Below are 22,033 nucleotides of genomic sequence, written 5' to 3' on the forward strand. Positions count from 1 at the left end.
ATCCATAAAGACTTCCAAATATTTCTCAACCATGTTAGTAAAAATTGACATTATACATATTTGAAATGTAGCAGGTGCATTACATAAACCAAATGGCATGCGTCTAAATGCAAATGTACCGTACAAGTATGTGAATATTTTCTTGTGTTGATCTCCTAGTGCTATTGTAATACGATTATACCCTGAGGATCCACCAAGAAAATAGTAATAGTCTCGCCCCGTGAGTCTATCAAGCATCTGGTCCAAGAACGGTAAAGGAAAGTGATCTTTCCTAGTCGCCTTGTTCAACTTTCGGTAATTGATGTAAATTCTCTATCCCGTAACCGTTCTAGTCGGTATCGACTCGTTGTTTTCATTCTCTACGACTGTGATACCTCCTTGGCACACACTAGACCGGACTTACCCATGAACTGTCTGAGATGAGGTAAACTATACCCGTATCTATCCACTTAATAATTTTTTTCTTTACCACGTCCTTCATGATGGGGTTCAGTCTTCATTGTCCATTAATCATCCCTTCCTTGCCATTTTCCAAGATGATCTTTTGCATGCATATAGACAAACTAATATCATGAATATCGGCTATGGTTCATCCGATAGCTTTCTTGAATTGTTTCAACACTAGGATGAGTTTCTCTTCTTGCTCTTCGGTTAATTCTGCTGAAACAATCATAGGCAAAGTGGAAGCATTACCTAAATAAACATATTTTAAATGTAAGGGAAGTACCCTCAGTTTTAATTTAGGTGGCTCTTCAATTGACGCTTTTGGTTGGGTATAATCCGTATTTTCTAACTCCAAAGATTCAAAAGGAGATTGCAGATTAAATCCCCTTTGATTAGCTTCTAGCAAAACTAAGTATTCATCCTCGTCTTCATCACTTGGATGGTCTAATGTCAAAATTTGCTCCAACGGGTCCTCAACATAGTTGAGTTCCTTTTCCATGATTGATTCCTCTAAATCTGATACTGCAAAAAAATCATCAACTGTGTCAGGAAATCGTATAGACTTAAAAACATTAAATGTTACTTGATTGTCCTGCACACGTATAGTAAGCTCGCCTTTCTACACATCAATAAAGGTCCTTCCAGTTGCTAGGAAAGACCTTCCTAGAATTGGCACCTCTTTATCTGCTTCAAAGTCTAGAATAACAAAGTCAGCAGGAAAAATAAATTTTTCTACACGTGCCAATACATCCTCGATTTTTCTTCTGGATGTGCTAAGGATCAATCTGCTAATTGAAGTGTAATTGTAGTAGGTCTAACTTCACCTATCCTCAACTTTCTAAATATTGACATGGGCATCAAGTTGATACTCGTACCTATATCACATACCGCCTTACCACAATATGTTGCTCCAATGTTGCAAGGTATTGTAAAACATCCAGGATCCTTCAACTTCAGGGGTTGTTTATCTTGAAGATATGCACTACATTCCTTCGTTAAAGCCACCGTCTCAAATTCTCAAAGTCTTCGTTTCTTAGACAGGATATCCTTCATGAATTTGACGTAATTCAGCATTTGTTCAAACGCTTCTACCAACGAGATATTGATATGTAGTTGCTTGAGTACGTCTAAAGGCTTCTTGAACTGGACTTCCTGTTTACGCTTTAAAGGCTTTGAGGGTAGGGTGGTGAAGGCTTTTCTTTACTGGAACTAGTTGATTCATCTTTTGTGGCAATTCTGCATCTAACAAAGTTGTTAGTTCATCAAAAGTAACTGGTTCAAAAGTAACCTTATCGAATTTTACAGATTCTGGTTCTAGTGAAATTGGAATTTCAACACTTGGTTGAACTTCCACTGAGTCTTGAGCATCAACTGACTCCTCTTCAACTTTAACAGTATTGGGCTGTAAGGTTTTTTTCTCCTCAATGTCAATGCTTTACAATGCTCGTTCCCCGAATTTCTTGGATTCTCTATATCACTAGGCAAAGCATCTTGTGAACGATTTCTAAGTTAAGTGGCAAGCTAGCCCATTCGGTTTTCCAGGTTTTTCAATGTAGCTGCTTGGCTTTGGATTAATGTATCATTTTTGGCTATGTATGCCTTTAACAAGTTTTCTAAACCATTAGAAGTTTTAGCTTGAGGTTGCTTCTGAACCTGTTGGGTAAAAATAAGTGGCTGGGTCGGTCTAGGTTGGGCATAAGTGTTACTTGGTCTAGCCCATTGGTTACTCCAAGAGAAATTAGGGTGGTTTCGCCAAGATGGGTTGTAGAAATTTGATTACAGTCCTTGCCTTCCTCAGTTTTGGTTCTGATTGCCCATGTAATACACAGATTCTGGGTTTGATGGATATTCTTCGAACAAATGTCCTTCCCCATAATAAACACAGGCTATATTTTCAAAGTGACTAGGTGGATGAGCTACAAAACTATGAAACCCATTAGTGGTAAAATTTTTAAGCATTGAGGAAATGAAAGATACCTGACATGCAAGTGAAGCGAGAGCGTCCACTTCATGTACTCTAGCGACTCATCTTCCTGACGCTGCTCGATTGGTTGGCCATTGATAATTGTTGCTGGCAATCCTCTCAATGATTTCGTCAACCTCGTTATAATACTTAGAAAGGGGAGCACCATTAGTAGAAGCATCCATTACCATCCTCGTTTGAGCATTGAGACCGTTATAAAATGACTCAAGTTGGTGAATGATGGATTTCATGATGAGGGCACTTCCGTAATAATTTTTTGTACATTTCCCATACCTCATACAAGGCTCATCATCCATTTGTTGGAAAGCAGTGATCTCGTTCCTGAACTTAGCATTCTTTCTAGGAGGGAAATATTTCATGAGGAATCTTTCTGCCAATTCTTGCCATGTGTAAATGGAATTTGGTGGCAATGAGTTCAACCAGGCTCGAGCTCTGTCCCTTAGTGAATATGAGAAAAATTTTAATTGTAGTGCATCCTTGAATACTCTGGCTAACTTGAAAGAATTGCTAACCTCCATAAACAATCTTAAGTGAATATGAGGATCTTCGGTAGGCATTCCGCTGAATTGCCCCACTGTTTGAAGCATCTGAAACATGACTGGCTTCAGCTCGAACTGTTGCGCCTCAATTTTTGGTCTCCTAATACCTGGATTAAGATCATGAAACACTAGCACGACATACTGTCTTAGAGCGCTATCCCTATCATCAGCAATAAGGATAGGATTTTGAGCAGGGTTTGCTCTGTTTCCTTGATTTGGATTTTCGTAGTTCATCTCTTCGGTCCTTCTTTGACTTGTTTGTCTCATTCGTTGTCGAAAATTCTTTCAATCTTAGGTTCCATGAGGAGTAAATCGATGATTCGGTCAATACTCAAAAACACCTAAAACAAACACAGAAAAGCTAATTAAGTTAAAATTAAATTGAAAAATAAACCAAAATGCAAAATTAACAAATTCACAAATAATGACTTTTTAAAACAGTCCCCGTCAATGACGCCAAAAACTTGGAACGATGGAAATGTGCAGGTATACACAATTGCAACAAGTAATAAAGTGAAAAGTAAATGTCGAGTTATCGTACCCACAGGGACTGTGAAAAGAATTATTTATGAATGTAATTAAAAACACTTTGGTGAAGAAAAATATTTTGATTTGAGGAGGTGATTAAAAGCTAAGATTTTAACTAAGTAAAATAAATAAAAAAGTTCCAATGCACGATTGCAAAAGATGATTTTAATCAAGATGACATAATTGTGCTAGATTAATTGCATTTCTTAACTTAGAATTACTAAACTCATGTTCATGTTGTTACGAATAAATTCACGACAACTTGGTAATTTGCTAACTTATGAACATACTCACCTGCCAAATTCCATTTATCTCTTAACTATATCTCTATGTCAATTCAACTAATTAAACAAATTTTAATAAGCAAATGTGTTAATGCATATACATACTTATGAAATTAAAATAATTTGTTGTACATATCTCTATGCCAATTCAAACAATTAATTCAATCTCATAAGCACATAAAAGATTACGTGAGGTAACAATGTATTCCTACCTTGAAACAATTTAAAACAATAATCTTACAAGTTATGCAAGGCTAATGTATCGTTAGATACAGTTGCTAATTTAACCATCACTCCCTTAGATGATGAAACATGCACTAATTAAGTATTGTGTCAATTAATTACAATTTCAATCCGTTTAAATAATTAATTCATTAGTTATCTTACAATTGTAATGCAAGAATAACTTATTCATGATTTTACTTAATCAAACATCTTACCGAGGCCTATAACAACACAAACACAATTTTAATAAATTAAGTAGGCAAAATGCAATCAACCTAAAATGAATTAAATTTAAGCCATATTAATTAAATTAAACATATAAACATCACAATTATTCATATACATGTTCATAACAGCAACAATAAAATTAAAAGGATAAGGAACAAGAATCAAATATGGTGTTTCTACGAGGCTTGACTAGTTTGCTCTGCTCCTCCTTCTCTGCTTGTTCTTGTTGAACCGAGACTTCCACGAACACTTGAATGCTACTCCAAATGGTGGTTGAAGGACTCCTTTTCAAGATGTGAAATCAAGGGAATGTGGAAGAAAATGAATAACAACGGAAGGGGATTAAAGAGTGAAAGTGAGAGAAAAGTGAAAAGATGAGAGGTTTTGAGATGTGTTTTAAATGAGTAGCCAAGGATGGGGTTTTATAGGTTGAGTAGGCAGCTAAAACTGGAAAAAATCAGCAGCCATAGAGTCCCCTCATGGCCGGCCACACATGTGGCAAGTTTGAAGGTTTTAAGCTTGTTATTTTAAGGTAGCGACAAATCTAGAAAGGCAAGAATAGTGGAGGGGTTTGAATGCAAATTCAAGAAGTCTTCAAGGGCTATTTTGCAAGCCAAATTATCATCCAAACAAGCTGATTGGGTCAGCATGTGGGACAGTTTTGGGCTGCCCAGTGCTCTTTTGGATCGGTTTTCTCGGTTCAGCTCAACTGGGCCTCTTTTCATAATTAATTAATGATAATTTATTTAACCCAAAGTAAGTTCGATTATAATTAAAATTAATTATATTATGAACTAATATTCATAATTTGGGCCGTCTTAGGCTGAAAAATTAATTTGCCTTGACGCTTCTCGGTTTTTTACTTCTAGTAATTTTTGCCAAGCTGTTTATCGCCCTTTGTGCGAATTCGTTGAAAATAAATAAAAACTTGATATAAAATTAATTAAAATTAAAAATGTTAAAAATTTAAGTGAAATTTATTTATTTTATAATTAGTATGTATTTTTCGACAAGAATTTTACCGAAACTGCATGAATTTGAGTTAAAAAGGGCATGAAAAAGTGTGTAGATTTTCGTGTTTCCTGTATATATGGTGTCTTATTCTGTGATTTTTAATGGGGTCCAAGGTCAAGTATTTTTGCTTTCTTAAGGGTTGAAGTAGGGGGATCCGTTGAGCCCGTATTTATTCATAATTTGTGTAGAGGGTTTTTCGAGTTTGTTTAAATCGGCTAAGCGATAGGGGATGATAAAAGAGGCAAGGGTAGGACGAAGTAGACTATTGTTGACACGTTTATTTTTAGCACATTATAGTATCTTTTTTGGTGAATCAACGATAGAAGGAGCAAATACAATGAAGTCGGTTGTGGCAGAAGATGATGGTGTGTCTGGACAGTTGGTTAATTTTGATAAATCGCTCATATACTTTAGTGGAAATGTTATCGCTGAGCGAAAGGAACAGCTGGGAATAGTGCTTGGAGTGCGTATTATTGACCTAGAGAAATATCTTGGCTAGCCAACAATAGTGGGACGGAAAAAAAAAAGAATGTAATCACAAGTCTCAAAGACAGAAAGTATGTCTGAGTTTGGTTAGCTTTGTGATGAAATGGAATGAAGTTCCTAAAAGAAAGTATGTCTGAGTTTGTCTACACTATGAAGGGTTAAAGTCTGAGTTATCTGGTATTCGTCATATATAAATAGTATTATATCTTGTTTTAGGGTTATTTGGAATCTAAGCCTTTGGTTAATTTTGGTTTTCTTGTGATATGTAACATAGACGTTTGGGATTCTTCTTGACAATCTGAAATAATCAATATGAGTTTGTTTCTAATTTGTATCAGGGTAAGATCTGACTAGTAGTCTGATAGTTATCCAACTCAGTATGAGATTTTGCCAAATGTAAGACTAATTAGTACATATCTGCTAAGGATTAGTATCTGTGCATAACCATTCTAGGAAACAGTAAAGTGTAAGATTGAAGAGGAAATCAGTTGAAAGTTGGTTCAGTATAGATAATTTTCTGAAGAAGTACCTTCATTGTCTTAAGAGAAATAGAAGGTAAAAATCATCTAGTAATGTCTGGAGTTAGCCAAGTAATGAAGTGAGAGTTGACACGTTAAGTATGGTACTTTACGTATAAAGATATATATACGATATTATGATTGTGTTCGCTAAAGACAGAATAGAAATCCAAAGTCTTCAAGATAAATAGTTCAATTACAAAAGAGTTTTGTTCATGTTTTAGGTGAGGCAGTTCAAAAGAGTTCACCAGGAGAGACCAAGCCAAAATTGTGCTAGAGAAACAACGAGCATGGATACTATGCATACAGAAATATCTTAGAAGTATGGCGTATAGTTCTCTACGCCAAGGGAGTCTGTTTTTAACAAATTTTTGTGTTGTTATGTATTTTTGTTAAGAGTTGGATGTATTCTTGAAACATTTTTATTTAACATTTTATTTATCTCTTTTGTCCAGAAAAATTTAATTAAATAATATGAAATAAGTTGAAAAAGGATTATGCACAAATGAATTTTAAAATTTATGCTAAGTGTTTTTATGTGGTAACACCCGATATTCGGATCCGGTGTTTTGAGTTGGGTAAAGAGTGTTACAGATGTCCTATGAAGGCAACATACTTATGATAATGTCATTAGACGAGTATTGATCAAGTAGCTTTCGTAATGGTATGATATTAGGGAGAGCTCAATCACGATACTATAATGGAATGACATTGTGACTAAATGAGTTTATAATTAATAGGTGAAAAGTTGAAACTTAATTATAAATCATTCGAGTCCTAATTACATATGTCTAATCAGTCCCTTCACTAGCTCGTTAAAACCAGAAATAAATTGCATGTTGAATCAAATGAATTGAAGTGGATAGAAATTATAAAGTTAGAGAAATGAGTTACATTCAGAAATAAAAGTGGTTTCTTACTAGGTATGGAAATGATCCGAGAAATAATTTATGATTTTTGAATTATAAATTAATTAATGAAGTTTGAAAATGGATTTAAATTAATTGCTCATTGTGAGTCCATTGAATGTAGAAAATTAAATACATTTTATCATAGATTCTTTTAAGGTAAAGTTGTCATGATTTTAACGAAATTAGAATTGAGTTAAGAAAATTGTTTAATTGTGACATTACTTAATTAAAATTAATTTAGAAAATAATATTTATTTAAGGAAATAGAAAAAAACATATACTGGATTGGATTAAATTATAAAGTGATGGATTAAAAGTCTAAAAAACATATATAATTGCACCCAGTATAGGAGATGCTTAATTCCCTCTTGATGAAAACAAGGGGACGACAAACTTTAATATTTTTACCTAGGGTTGTTGCTCCTCTCTCCTTAATAGTAGGGAGTTAGAGTTTTTTCTATTAAATAAATATTATTTTAGTTCAACCAATTTAACTAGGATTTTCTTAAGTTTCACTATAAATAGATGACATTGGTAGGCTTCAAGACACACCTCAGAAAAGAGAGAAACACAAGGCTCTTAAGTTTTCAATACTGTTATTTTGCAAAAAAGTAGTGGGAATTTATTTTCTAGAATAAATTATATTTTTTAAGAATTGCAATTCTACCAGTTTCTATTTGAGAGAAAGTTTTACTTTCCCACTGAAAGTAAAGAAAATAATTTTTGGTTTTGTGTTTCATTCGAATTGGTTTGAGTCCATACTTAAAGTAGTTCGTGGTTTAAGAACAACGGAGAAGGTCGTTCAATTGAAAGCTGAGAAGGACAAGGGTTCGTCTAGCCCAAAACACAAGTGCGATTTCTAGAAAAGTTTATTACTACAAATATCACAAACTGGCTCAATTTTCAAAATTTTATTTTTTTCGTTGTGCAAGAAAACCATTTTCGAACTAGATTTTTTCCAACACATATTAGAGATGAAGTGGGTTAGCTTGGAATGTAGCTAGATTAAGCTTAAAGCTTTAAGATCATTATGAGTTATTAGAGATCAAATTGTAAAGAATGAAAGCTGTTGGAAATAAATGTTATGGATTGATAATTTAAGGCCCCTAAAGAATAAATACAAAGTCGGATTTTGATTTGATTGAGTAAATATCGAGATACGAGCATTTTAGATATTAAGGCTATTAAGGTACTTAACTGTAAAGTATGCATTTATGTTTAATTATTTGACTATGTTTTCATTAGTTGTGAAACTGATACCATTTTGTAAGGAAAGTATCGAGCGTAAGTAACGAAAAGGTCAGAACATCAAGGGTCAACGCAAAAGTGGGAGATAGATAGAGAAATTGGTTTGTGCTAGCATAATTTGACTTCATTACATATATCAATTAAGTAGTTAAATTTAGAGGAATATTGATGAAAATGATAGCTTAGGTGTAACAGCCCATTTATAGTGGTGTCGAAAATGGGTGGTTTCGGGAGCATGATTTCGATGAGTGAATTATTATTTTATTATTTATTATAAGTCTAAGGGATTATATTAAGGTTGTATTAAAATTTTGTTAAGAAATTTTGAAGTTTACATAGTTAATTAAGTGAAAAGGACTAAATCATAAAAAGGGTAAAAGTTGAGTTTTATTAGTTAAAGGGATTCAATAGCTTTGAAATCTTAAACTAAAGGACTTGAATGATAAATATACCAATTTAAGGGTTAGTGGATGTGCATGGATATGGTTTCATTGAAATTATTGATAAATGATAAGGTTAAAATGGTAATTGATTAATTAAAAGAAAAAATTAAGTAAAGAAAGATGAGAAAAAGTCATGATCTTCTTCCTTTCATTTTGTTTCAACCAAAAATCACAATTATTTTAGGGTTTGAGCATTCAGCTAGGCTTTCATCTTGCATGTAAGTGATTCTAAGCCCCGTTTTTAATGATTTTTATGATTTTTAGTTCGTTTTAGATTAATCTAGCTAGCCTGAGGGTTAATTTGCAAAACTGTTGAAGGGTGAGGGACTTTCTATGGATTTTTTTGAATAGGTTTTTATGTTAGTTGATAGATTATGAGTCCTTGTTGAAAAATAAATAAGTTTTGTTAAATGATTTTTGATGAATTTTGGAAATAAGAATTAAATTGTTAAAGGTATAAATCTAAGGGTTTTATTGTGAATTTTTGATAAATATGAGTTGCTTTAAGGTCCCTTGTATCATGGTTTAAGTTGGAATTAGGTTGAAATGGTTAGATTCTAAGTTATGAGCTTATGGACTAAATTGTGAAAAGTTAAAAATGTTAGGGGAAAATTTATAATTTTGCATAAAAATGAATTATGAATTGAATTGAATTGAATTATATAAGTACCTAATTGAATGAAAATATTTATTTAGATCAAGATAAACCACAATCAGACTTAGATTGAGGAAAAGCTAAAGCTTCGGACTAGTTTGACTTTACTTCTACGCCCTGGTTATCGAGGTAAGTTCGTATGAACTGTGTTCATTTTAATGTTAGCTAAATTGAACATATGCTATGTTGTTGTAATATAAATGAATCAATATCTATAAATGTATCATTGTTATGATGAATTGATAGATAACGAGTCTCGGTTGAACCTTAAGAATTCTTAAGATACAAATGACATGTCATTAGGGATTTCATGTTTAAGGTGCTGGTCTTGAATGTCCTACCAATGGCTAAGGTCTTACATTTGTTACGGATTCTTCAAAACTTGTGTGAGCAGCATCGTGTAGCTTATATTCTGACCACAACTCTTGTGAGCAGGCCCATTTCACAGCTCATGTGAGCAATGATGTAAAGGAAAAGTTACGGTTATATGTAAAGACACACTATGTGTGAGCTTTCCCAAGTATCCGATGTAATTCTAGATGGCTCAACTGGTAAGAAAAGGAATGGAACAGTAATTAAGTTAATGAAAATGGTCATGACTTTATGATAAGGTTGATGAATTTGTGATGTATCTCATGAAAATCAATTATGTTATAAATGAACTTATGTGATGTTAAGAAATCTACTAACTTGTGATTTTGATGGTGCTTGAATAGTCTTAAGCTAAGCTTACGACATTTGTAATGGTTTGTGCTTAATCTAAAGTTTATGTTATAGAAGTGGTAAGTTTTGTTTAAAGTTCATACGAGCTTACTAAGCATTCATTGCTTACGTAGTTATTTTCCTTTAATTTATAGATTATCAAAAGCTCGATCGGTTGGAAGCTTGTCGGAGATCTATCACACTATCCAGTAACTAATTTGATAGATTTTTTGTATTTTGGCCAAGGTTAATAATGGCATGTATAGGTTGTTTTGTAATGGTGATTTGGCATGTTTATGCTTTAAAACCTATGATTGACTTGGTACACTTTAATACTCTACCAAGTCATGTCAAATTGGCCACTTTTGAGTACTTGTAAATAAGGTTCTTATGGCATGTTCATGATGTCTAGATGGTTAATTTGTAACCTGTTTTGACACATATTTGAACTAGGTTCTTATGCATGAATCGAGGCAATGGTAACATGTTTAGGTAAATGATGTTTTGATGCTATTGTGGTGCCTTTGAATGGCATATTGATTAGGTGATTTATGATGATTGAAATGACATGTTTATGTATGTTTGAATGGTTTTTGAACCCCTTGAAAGTGTGCATAAATGGATTGGTTAGTTATGCATGCATTGGTTATGAATTAACTTGATTTTATGTACATTTTTAGGTTCACACGGCTTGGGACACGGGTTGTCACATGGTCGTGTGTCATTTGGGATTTCTTAATGTTTCAAGTCAGTGAGTTACACGGCCTAGCACATGAGTGTGTGGGGCAACTCAGAGAGTTACACGGCCTGGCACATAAACGTTTGACACGGCTGGTCACTCAATGAGTTACACGGGTGAGGACACAAGCTGGGACACGGCTGTGTGTCCCTTGTTCAAAAGTTACACGGCTTGGGTGATGTCACACGGCTTGGCCACACAGCCATGTGACTACTGTTTTTTAAATTTTGGAACTTTTTTTTAAAACTTCTGTTTTGTTTCAAATTAGTTTTGAATTGCTTCAAAGCTATTTTTAGGGACTCAAAGGCTCGATTTAGGGACAAAATGTATGTGAATGATTGGTTTATAGTGTATCTAATTTATTTAAATATTATGATGCTTATGTTTTCAATTGTACGGTAATGCTCTGTCACCCTAATCTGGAGACGAAGACGAGTTAGGTGTTACATTAGGATTTATAGACATGTCTTGATGAATTAAGTATGAAAGAATTGAATAACATTGTTTTATGTTTGTTTAACTAGTGATAGGATTAATAAGGAATGTGGATAATATTTTTATGAAATGGTTCTTGATGAAATTGATAAAAACTAAGTGTTCATTGTTGATTTGTATATATGATAGGAAATTGAAACTTTCACATTAAATAAAATATTACATATCATGATGAATTGAATTTGATGTGTAACACTCCATAACCAACTTGATCACTAAGTCCAAGCTACAGAATGCCACATTCATTGTCAGAGCAACTATAATAAATTATATACAAATTAAACCATTAAACACTTAAATATGCACATAATACATGTATAATATGATACATAATCATTTCCAGGTCAAATATGAGCTTACGAAAGTTCATGACTTATCATGGGGTTAAACAATGACTAAATTGTAAGGTTTTTAAAACTTCTTAGCCTGATGTCATGACTCCCATGGTTCGGTGTTGCAACCTTGAAGACGATAAGCAAGCTTTGTAACTTGAGGACCAATTTGAATTTTTTTCAAAACATTACAGAATTGACGTCGTGACCTCAAACAGGGGATGTAGTGACGAGAATGGCTAGCGTTGCGACATCCAAGGCGTGGTGTTACGATTTCCTTAGTAGAATACCATAACTCTAATTTCTATTCGTTTTCAACCAAACATATGGCAACAATGGTTGCTCCTAAGACCCCAGTTAACCATCCAACACATTTAACAAGTTCTTTATACAATAAAGACAACAAAACCAATTTCATGTATGAACCATTACTTTTTTTCATTCATTCATTACAACATTACTGAAGCTTGACCATTTATTGTTGGAAAAATCGGGTTTGAAAAATGTAATAGAAAATTAATTTAGGGAAAACGGATTTTTAAAAATATTTCCAAAACAAGATCTTGGTTTTGATATCGAAAGTAATAAACACTTGATGAAAATTGTACATTTTCGATTCATCTAAGATGAACGCTTCGACTGAGTAGTCTTCTTCACTATCCTCAAGCTCACGTCTGCTGAACATGGGCTCACTTCGAATCAGAAAAAAAATTCAAAAAATTACTAGTGGGGTAATTTCGTAATTTTTTAAACTTTTGGGTCAAGTTATAAATAAAAAATATCTCTAGAAATTTTCTGAAATAATCTCTTTAGAGAATTTTCTCTCTACAACTTTCTCTTGAATTCAAGTGTGTATAAAATAATGATCCAAGGCTCTCTTTACATAAGGAGAGTTTATAGAGTTCAACTATAATTAAACTTAATCACTTTAATATTAAATTTAATTTAATTTATCAAGATAAATATTAGATTAAATTTAATATTAAGATAACCACTTTAATATTAAATTAATAAAATATTATTAAGATAAGTATTAAATTAAATTTAATATTAAACTATTAAAATAATATTATTTTTTGAAATAGTTAATTTGAAATCAAATTCTCTAGTAGAGTCCCAGTAGGAGTGTAACTCTTCCACCTCTCAACCACTGAAAACCAACCGCCATCGGCCACTAGGACGCCGCCGTCGTAGCCACTGACATCGCTGTGTCTAGTGATACAGGTGCGACACCCTTACAACACCCCGAGTCGATTCGGCTACTGCCGATTCGGTCTGGGTTAGTGACAACCCACTGGTCTGGTCTAGCCATCGGTTGGACCGTCGGCTCGGTTTCACATATCGGGCCCAATTCAACCAATTTTTGGGTCTTAGTCTTAGGTTTGGGCTCCCAGGCTCAATTTACGATCCCAGGTCCTCTTTTCAAGTTTAATTATCCATTTGGCTAATTGTCTGACTTAAAAGTTAATTTCGAAAAAATATCATATTAATTTTAATTAATTTGATTTTAATTTTACTTGATCAAAATTAATTTTTTTAAAAATCAATTAGATTTTCAAAATTAATTTTTTAAGAAAATTCTTTAATCAAATTCTCTAGTTGAACAAGTCTCATGATCATCTAATTTAATTCCACATCAAATAAATCGACTCAATTAAATTATTTCCAAAAGTCGTAAAATTTTCTTTTGATTCAAATGCAGTCCAATCGAGCTTTTGTTGAGCTAGCGGAAGGACCAATTAGACATATACAATTAGACTCTAGTAATTGCAATTATGCCCAAAAGCATTGTTCTGATAATTCGCAATTATGTAATCATGGAGTCAGTCTACAAGAAGTACCATGATTGAAAACTCCTTATTTTATACTCTTTATGAAAGCAATTCATCCAACTGCTTTTTCTAATGACCTTGTCATATGTGTGTTTCCCTCATATGATATGCTTGATTCCTTTTAGTTAAATCTGCTTACTCAATACAATCCTATTTTATCTTATTGTCACTATTGTGTCTTCTTAATGATTAATATGATCACTGTCAACAAATGACTGTGCTAAATTGCTCGTTTGAGAATAAGCAACCTGTGACCATGTTCCATATTTATCAATCCACACAATGCCAACGAGAGGATATCATTAACTCTTTAATTGAGCTATGAATTTCACTGTTGCTAGTAAAGCCATACCATACACAAGTCATGTACCCAACATACAGGCTATGGGCTCAATCATCTTTAGAGTATAAGCCTCTACTTATATCAAAGCACATGAGTTGCATACGCATGATCAGTGACTAACTTCGGATTTAGGTAAATCACACCATGAACGTCACAAGTGAATTAATTCACAAACTGATTCAGACTTAATTCATCTTGGGTCCAGTCCAATGTATCATTCTACCAATGAAGACATCTATGTCTCTACCCGTGGAGTCAACTACTCCGATAGCTAAGACTAGTCATCTCCCTAATTGGAATTGTAGACGACATAATAATCCTTCTTAGTATTTGAATCAAATTCTCACTTCGATCCTTTTATGGGATTACAGACTTATTTAGATTATCTATTGAAGTAAGTTGTCTTTCTTGCAAAGTAAACGTTCTTACAATGCCACTTATCTTTAGTTTGAACTTAGACAATTAATGAGCTAATATTTGCTTGTCATAATTTCGCTATGCATGCAAAATATAAAAGACAGAAATACACAAAGACATAATAGTGAAATGTGAAATTAACTTTATTTATTTATTCATCGTTCAAATAAATAGAAAACAGTTACATGTTTACTATAATATGGGCACATTTCCCAACATTTACAACTTGAAACTAGCTAATCTTAGGTACACGTCTTTGAACAAATTACAAAGAGTTATACAAACTTCTTTAAGTCGAAGGTTGTGATCTAGATGTTAGATTCACCTATTAGGGATTTCAGAAATACCTATAATTGCGCATAGAATAAACAAACCTTACGTTGAGTGATAAACCTCAATAGTACTTTCATGGTTCAAGATGATATAACATTGACATTAGTAACATGTTACAAAACATATATATATACACTCAATATTTAACCAATTCATTTTCGATAATGCCAATCAATTCCATTAACTTATATACATATGAGCATACATATAGCATTGACAAACCAATCCATTCAACATTGCAACATATTTAACCAATTCAATTTACTTGTCAATTACCTATTATAAAGCCATTTAAAGTTCATTTTCAATTATGAATTTAACACCTATACCTTAACATTATGTCATCCAATTCCATGATAATTCAACACCAATAAGCTATCTAATATATCATTTTAATCTCTTTCTGGAGTCTATCAACTCATTCATATTCGTTTCAGCCTTAGGGCTCATTTTCATCTAATTCTCTTAGCCAATTATATACTTTCTTTATTATGATCCACTTATACACACAAGTGATTACATAGCATCATACCATTTCATTTCATTTCGATATCATTTATCAAGTTTACAATTTATAACCCCTATTAACCTAACTCAGACTCGGACGGATACACGGATCGTCCAACCAACACATCAAACTGGCACCAAAGTGTATCACAGGATAAACCGAAGTAAGGGAAACTGGCACACATAGTGCATACTGGTGCATGAAGTACATCCTAGCACACAAAATGCATCTTAGCACACGAATCACATTTTGGCACAAGAAGCACATAAACCTGTACACAATCCAATCCTATGACATTCCAACTATATCCAACTCAACTTGAACAACTAATAGGGTATCAATGTTCCATTCACAATTACAGTATTCGTTTGATATATAATTCAAATTCTATTTTCACAATTTCAATTCAATTCAACCACAATACACATGTTACACCATGTAACATATTTCTATCCATTTTCCATATCTTATATCATATTCCAACTAGTTCATGTTATTTTCTATTTTATTCAATTCAGTCTACTATCTCGATATTTAATATCAATCTTAACAAATCAATTCATACAATCATTATATAATCACCTTGATATTCAATCATGCAATTAACATGTTTATGCAAACAATAAATCGATCCTGAATTATAAAAGTATAAATCGAGATTTAGTGTCACTCGGCGACAACTCTCACTGTTCCTTTCCCTCTCGATGGCTTGGTATCGTCTTTAGCTATGTACAATCATACAACATATAAAAAATATCAATTTCCATTCAATTCACAATTGAATACAAATTCAAGGATATTTTACATTTTATTCAATTTAGTCCCTAATCTCGAGAAAGTATAACTTTCGATATAAAGCTTTGGATTAAAATTCGATTCCACATTTACACATCAGAGACCCTATACTTTCTATTCCTAACATAATTTCGTAATATAATTTCATTTTATTCAATTTGGTTCATAATGTAACAAAGTTAACAATCAAGCTTGCTAAGCTTTATAATTTAGTCCTTTTCATAATGTAAACTTAATTTCTATCAATTTGAAACCTAATTCATCAATTTCTTAACAATGGAAACTTATCAAAATTTCAACAATTGAAAAAATTGATACATGGGTTAGCTAAATCAAGCTCCCATGATCATAAATATATAAAAGTAAAAGAAAATGGCTTAAAGACTTACTTGCTAGAATTGGCCAAATGCTTAAGGCTTTTCTCTCGTGTTCTTTAATGGTGGACGGTAGAAATGGAGAAGATGATAACATTTCTTCACTAACTTTTAGTTTATATACTAGATTTAGTTTATAGTTAAAATTAATTAATTAACTTAATCTTAATTAATTATACATTAATCTTCAAGTAGTTAATTCTAATGACATCCACCCTCATCATCCACTAATATTTAATTAAAATTGGTTTACTAACCATTTTAGTCCCTAGGATAATTGCTATCTAAGGGTGAGTTTGGATGGGCGATTGGGTGTGGTGCGGTGCGTTTAGCTTACTTTTTGTCTCACGCTACAGTATCGCTACAGTATCTAATCTCACCGCCACCGCTATTTTTACACTAACCGCAGGTAAACGCACCGCCCATCCAAACCCACCCTAAGTCTCCAAGCCTTTTCCTAATTAAAACTTTATAGCGATTGAATTTTACAATTTAGTTCCTTGGCCTTAATTAACCACACTTTCAGCTAAATTACTTAACTGAATTTCGATACTTCTATATACTAATTCCATAAATATCTCTATTTAATATTTATGGACTCGATTTACGGAAACGAGTTTCAAAACTGTATTTTCCAACACCACTGGAAGCCGAGTCATTATACTTTATAAATTAGTTAGTATATTAAATAAAGCAACGAATAATAACATGACACCTCATCGTTAAATAAAACAAAAAATAGTGAAGGACTTTTAAATAAATACTAATAACTTTATTTGAACATAATTAAATAATTATTAATTATAAATAAATGCTATAATCCTAACCCTAAATCCAAGACTCTAAACCCAAAATCTTATACCCTAAACCTTTAAACCCAAGATCTTAAATTCAAAATATATTAATATTTATAATTAATTATTATTTAATTATGTTTAAATAAAATTATTAGTATTTATTTATAAGTACTCAACTATTTTTTGTTTTATTTAATGATGATGTGTCATGCTATTATTTATCGATAATGCATGAAATTTATGCACCAACAATAGTGCATCAAATATTATTCCTATTAAATAAGTACTAATATTAATCTAGGGTTGGTATTAGTTTCTTTTATAATTATTTATTTCTACAATATCAAGGGCTTAGGGTTGGGAAAAATGAAAAAAGAAACTTTGCAAAAGGTTATATAGGTAATTTGGCGAACACAGCCAGAACTGTCCCAAACTTTAAACCCTAATTCGTGTTATATATAGTGTTTTCTTTCACTCCTAGAAGTCTGATGAAAATACATCTCGCAAGCCGCACACGGAGTGATCGTCGCAGCACTCGATAAAAATGGAGGCAGCCAGAACCGTTAAAGACGTTTCCCCCCACGAGTTCGTCAAGGCTTACGCCGCCCATCTCAAGCGCTCCGGCAAGGTATTCTTCTTTTTTCTCAAGTCTTCACAAAATTTGACGCGTTAGAGATGCAAATTAGAACGTTTTGTTAGTTTCTTAATGTGATTTTTTTCCCTTCACAATAAAAACCCAGATTGAGCTTCCTCCATGGACTGATATTGTCAAGACCGGTAAACTGAAGGAGCTCCCACCCTATGACCCTGATTGGTACTATGTCAGAGCTGGTATTTACGTTCGTCACCCTTACCAATTAACACTAATTACCCATTATGTAAATTTTTCATGAGCGATAAATTGTGTCCCTTTGTAGCTTCCATGGCTAGGAAAATATACTTGAGGGGAGGTCTTGGTGTTGGTGCCTTTAGGAGGATCTATGGAGGAGCTAAGAGAAATGGAAGTCGCCCACGCCATTTCTGCAAGAGCAGTGGATCTGTTGCTCGTCACATACTTCAGCAATTGCAGAATGTCAACATCATTGATATTGATCCTAAAGGGTGAGTTTTTATGTTCTATAATTGTTTTTCATTTATACTTTCTGGTTGTCATGGCATTAGTTATTTGGTATTGTTGAGAGATAGTTGGTTCCGCGGTTAATTGAAGTGACAACATATTCAAAGCTATGCAAATTAACATATCTTCAATTGGGAGGAGAAATAACTTTTAAATCGTATCTAAACACCTTAATCTCTCTTAAGTTTTAAGATCATAGCAAGGTGTTAGGATATGATTCAAATGTTGGATTTCAGGTATTATATATCATGTATTAAGAAAATTAGAGAATGAAAACGAGAAGAAATAATCAAGGAAGTAAGATGATTTTGAGACTTGTATATTACTTTCATTAAGGTCTTAATATGCCTCCAACATATTATTTCATAATGTAGACGACTTTTGCAGGACATTATGTGTCTTTACAACTCAATTGTTTTGTGCACATTTTGAGCTTGATCTTGTAGACAATGTGAGATGGATTATCGACACCATGAACTACCAACATATATTTATACATGAGTATGAGCTATGATTTTCTAAATATATGACCAGCTTAAAAATCAAGCATATACATGTCACATATATATATGCTTGTATCCAGTGCCTTGGAAGTTTTGAGTAATAGATTAAATAAGAAGTATATGAGTAGAATAGCATATGATTAGCATCTGTTATTTATATAAACTAAAATATATATCATGTGTGTAACAGTGGTAGGAGAATCACATCAAACGGCCAACGGGATCTGGACCAAGTAGCTGGAAGGATTGCGGTTGCTATCTAAGAAATTTCAACTTATATGGTTTTCATGTTCCTGAGATTTAGTCGTTTGAAAATTTAGGAAGCTGTTTTAAACATTTTCCGTTTTGGTATATTAAGATCTGAATTTATTTTGATTTTGATGTTTATTGAAAACTGCTGTATGCTATATTTTCTTTCTGCCGCATGTTTGGTCTTGATCATCGTGAGTCCTATGAGTTGGGTGTTTTACATATGGAGAATCAAGTTTTTGCATAAATGGATCTGGAGGGTTCCAGGAAAAATGTTTTTAAGATGTAGGGTTTGGGATTTTAAATTTAGATTTGGATTTCCAAATTCTTTGTATTACTCAAATTGAGGATATTTTGAATTAATGGAGCTTTCATATTTAGATCTGAAAACATTGTTCTTTTGTTTTGGTAAATAATGACTTGCTACATCCTCTTAATATGTACGTGACAAGTGCTCGATGGAAGAAAATCACCCATTTGTTTACTTCTGCAAGTATTAATGGACAAGAAAGTATCAGTTGATATACGTTCATATAAACGCTTCGGGTTTTAAACATTAAACTTGTTCACACCGTGGACTAATAGCCAAAATGTGAAATAATACAATCATATATGCAACCGGAAGGTGCTCAAAATGTCACAAAAAATACTAGCGGATCTTGGAAGAACAAAAAATATACAAAATGTGAAATAAGATCAACATTAAACATTTAGTAAACCTAAAGATGTACCGATTGAGTCGTAGTTAAGTTGATATCGACATTGTTATCAAAGTTTAAACCCGTGTTTGGCTGGATAATGAATCTAAGAAAGAAAATAGCTGGTGAAGCAAGCGACTATTGACAGGAAGAATTGGAAACATCCATAGTCCAACAAGTTTAGCTCTGCAATATAACAACCTAAAAACTCTTAACTGCAGTTCTTGATACCGTGGCGCATACAAAGAGTGCAAAATCAGTAACTAGAATATTAATTTCAAGTTAATCTGGATCAGTTGACTGTTTATATATATAGTAAAATCGATTTTAGATTTGACTTTATTAATCGAATTTTTCATCCAAATTGACAAGTTTAAACACAACAATTTAAAGTAACAAATCAAACATAGTTGACTTTTTAATTTGGAAATTAAAAGAATTAAGGTCATAATCTGAAGGTTGTTTGGTTACTTTGAGATGGGCGTTTGATAAGTGGGACGACGGTGGTGGGCGACAGCGGCAGAAGCAATAGAGGGGTGGTGTCAGTGAAGCAAATGAGATTGAGTTTAGATGATTTTGAGAGTTAAAAAAAAAGGGCTTGTGACAGTAGAGTGAATGAAGAGAGTAAAATGCGTCCCGTGTTTCTTTTTCCTCTATAAAATTTAGGTTTTGAAATTTATAAATTTTAATATGGATTTTATCTTTATAAAATTATATCCATTTTTCATTAAATACTCAAAAAAAAAGTATTTAAACATCCAAATCTATGTTTTTAAAAAATACAAATTTCTCGACCCAAAGGTTTCCCAACATGCATAGAAGCTTTTAAATTTTATTGTTTTATTAAAATATATTTTATTTTGAGAATAAATTATATTAGGATTATCCTAAAAATATAGTTTTATGTTGTTTGATAGATTTCTTAAAATTTTTCATAAAATTGTTTTCAATTAAATAAATATACATGTAAGGTTTTCTTATCTTTTCATTATTTAATTGAGTTTATTTTATATCTATAAATTTATATTTTACATTGTTTTGCATATATTAAAAATATTTTGTTAAATTGATTCATTACAATGTCATTTTTAGTTACATGACTACCAAGTGAGTATTTTTTATTATTTAAAATGTGACATCAACAAAATTGACAATTTTTTAACAATATACTTGATTTTCAAATCGAAAAGTATAAAAGTACAGAGACTAAATTGCAAAATTGTGAAGAGTATATAGACTTATGACATATTTTAACATTTATACTATTATTAAATTATTAATATTGAATATCTTTAATTATTATTTTAAAATTTATTATTAAAATAAAATTGAAATATTAAATAATTTATTAAAATAATAAATTACAGTAATAATTTATTATATGACTAAAATATAAATAATTAAATATGTATGCTTAATAATATTGAAAATATAATATTTTATATTAATATTTTAATAATTTTAAATTTTTAAAATAAAATAAAATTTATTATCAATATAATAATATTAAGCTTGATTTCAGTTAATTTTTATATAAAAATAAAATTACCTATAGATGAGCTTTTTTTTCTGCAAAATGACTTGCGCTTTTCAAAAGGGAAGTTATTTTACAAAAAAAAAAATGCTTATTTTACATTGACCTGTAAGTCATTTTCCGTTTACCAAGTTGTTTTTTGTGAAACAAATACAAGAAAATGCAGAAAATATTTTTCGTAAAACCTTTTATATGTAAACAAACGAACTCTTAGTTAATCAATCAGCCACCAAAATTAATTTGGTAGAAGGTTAGTTAAAAGTTTTTTGAAATTTAAGTTATTAAAAATTGTATTTAAACATCCAGATCTATGTTTTTTAAAATTATTAATCATAAACACTAAACCCTCAAACCTATAATCATGAATCCTAAACCCTAATTTATGAACCCTAAATTTAGAACACCAAACCTTAAACCCTAAACAAAAAATCCAAAACATAAAATCATAAACACTAAGCCCTAAAAACTTAAACCCCAAACTTAAACACGAATCCATAATATTAAATACTAAATCTTAAACCCTAAACTTGAAACCATAACACTAAACAATAAATCTAGAATCTCAAACCCTAAACAAAAAATAAAAGCATAAACCCTAAAATCAAAACAATAACCATAAACCATAAACCCAAAATCATAAATCTAAAATCTCAAGCCATGAACCCTAAATCCTAAGCATAAACCCTAAACTCAAACCCAAAACCCTAAACACTTCCAACCATAAACTTGAACATTAAACCCCAAACTCATAACCACGA

The 22,033-nt window shown here is 32.0% G+C and overlaps 1 protein-coding gene and 1 non-coding gene across 2 annotated transcripts; both read left to right on the plus strand.

The window, feature by feature from the left end:
- The first annotated feature begins 2,651 nt into the window (after nucleotides 1–2,651).
- Nucleotides 2,652–2,757, plus strand: LOC128036262 (small nucleolar RNA R71). Its single transcript, XR_008193060.1, has one exon. It is a non-coding gene; the product is annotated as a small nucleolar RNA R71 (small nucleolar RNA).
- Nucleotides 2,758–17,638: 14,881 nt separating this feature from the next.
- Nucleotides 17,639–19,433, plus strand: LOC105783867 (40S ribosomal protein S19-3). Its single transcript, XM_012609556.2, has 4 exons — nucleotides 17,639–17,802; nucleotides 17,915–18,005; nucleotides 18,092–18,275; nucleotides 18,985–19,433. The coding sequence occupies exons 1-4, from the start codon at nucleotides 17,719–17,721 to the stop codon at nucleotides 19,055–19,057; spliced, it is 432 nt and encodes a 143-aa protein (XP_012465010.1). The 5' UTR covers nucleotides 17,639–17,718; the 3' UTR covers nucleotides 19,058–19,433.
- The last annotated feature ends 2,600 nt before the right edge of the window (nucleotides 19,434–22,033 follow it).

This window comes from Gossypium raimondii, chromosome 13 (assembly GCF_025698545.1).
Source record: "Gossypium raimondii isolate GPD5lz chromosome 13, ASM2569854v1, whole genome shotgun sequence".
Taxonomy (NCBI): domain Eukaryota; kingdom Viridiplantae; phylum Streptophyta; class Magnoliopsida; order Malvales; family Malvaceae; genus Gossypium; species Gossypium raimondii.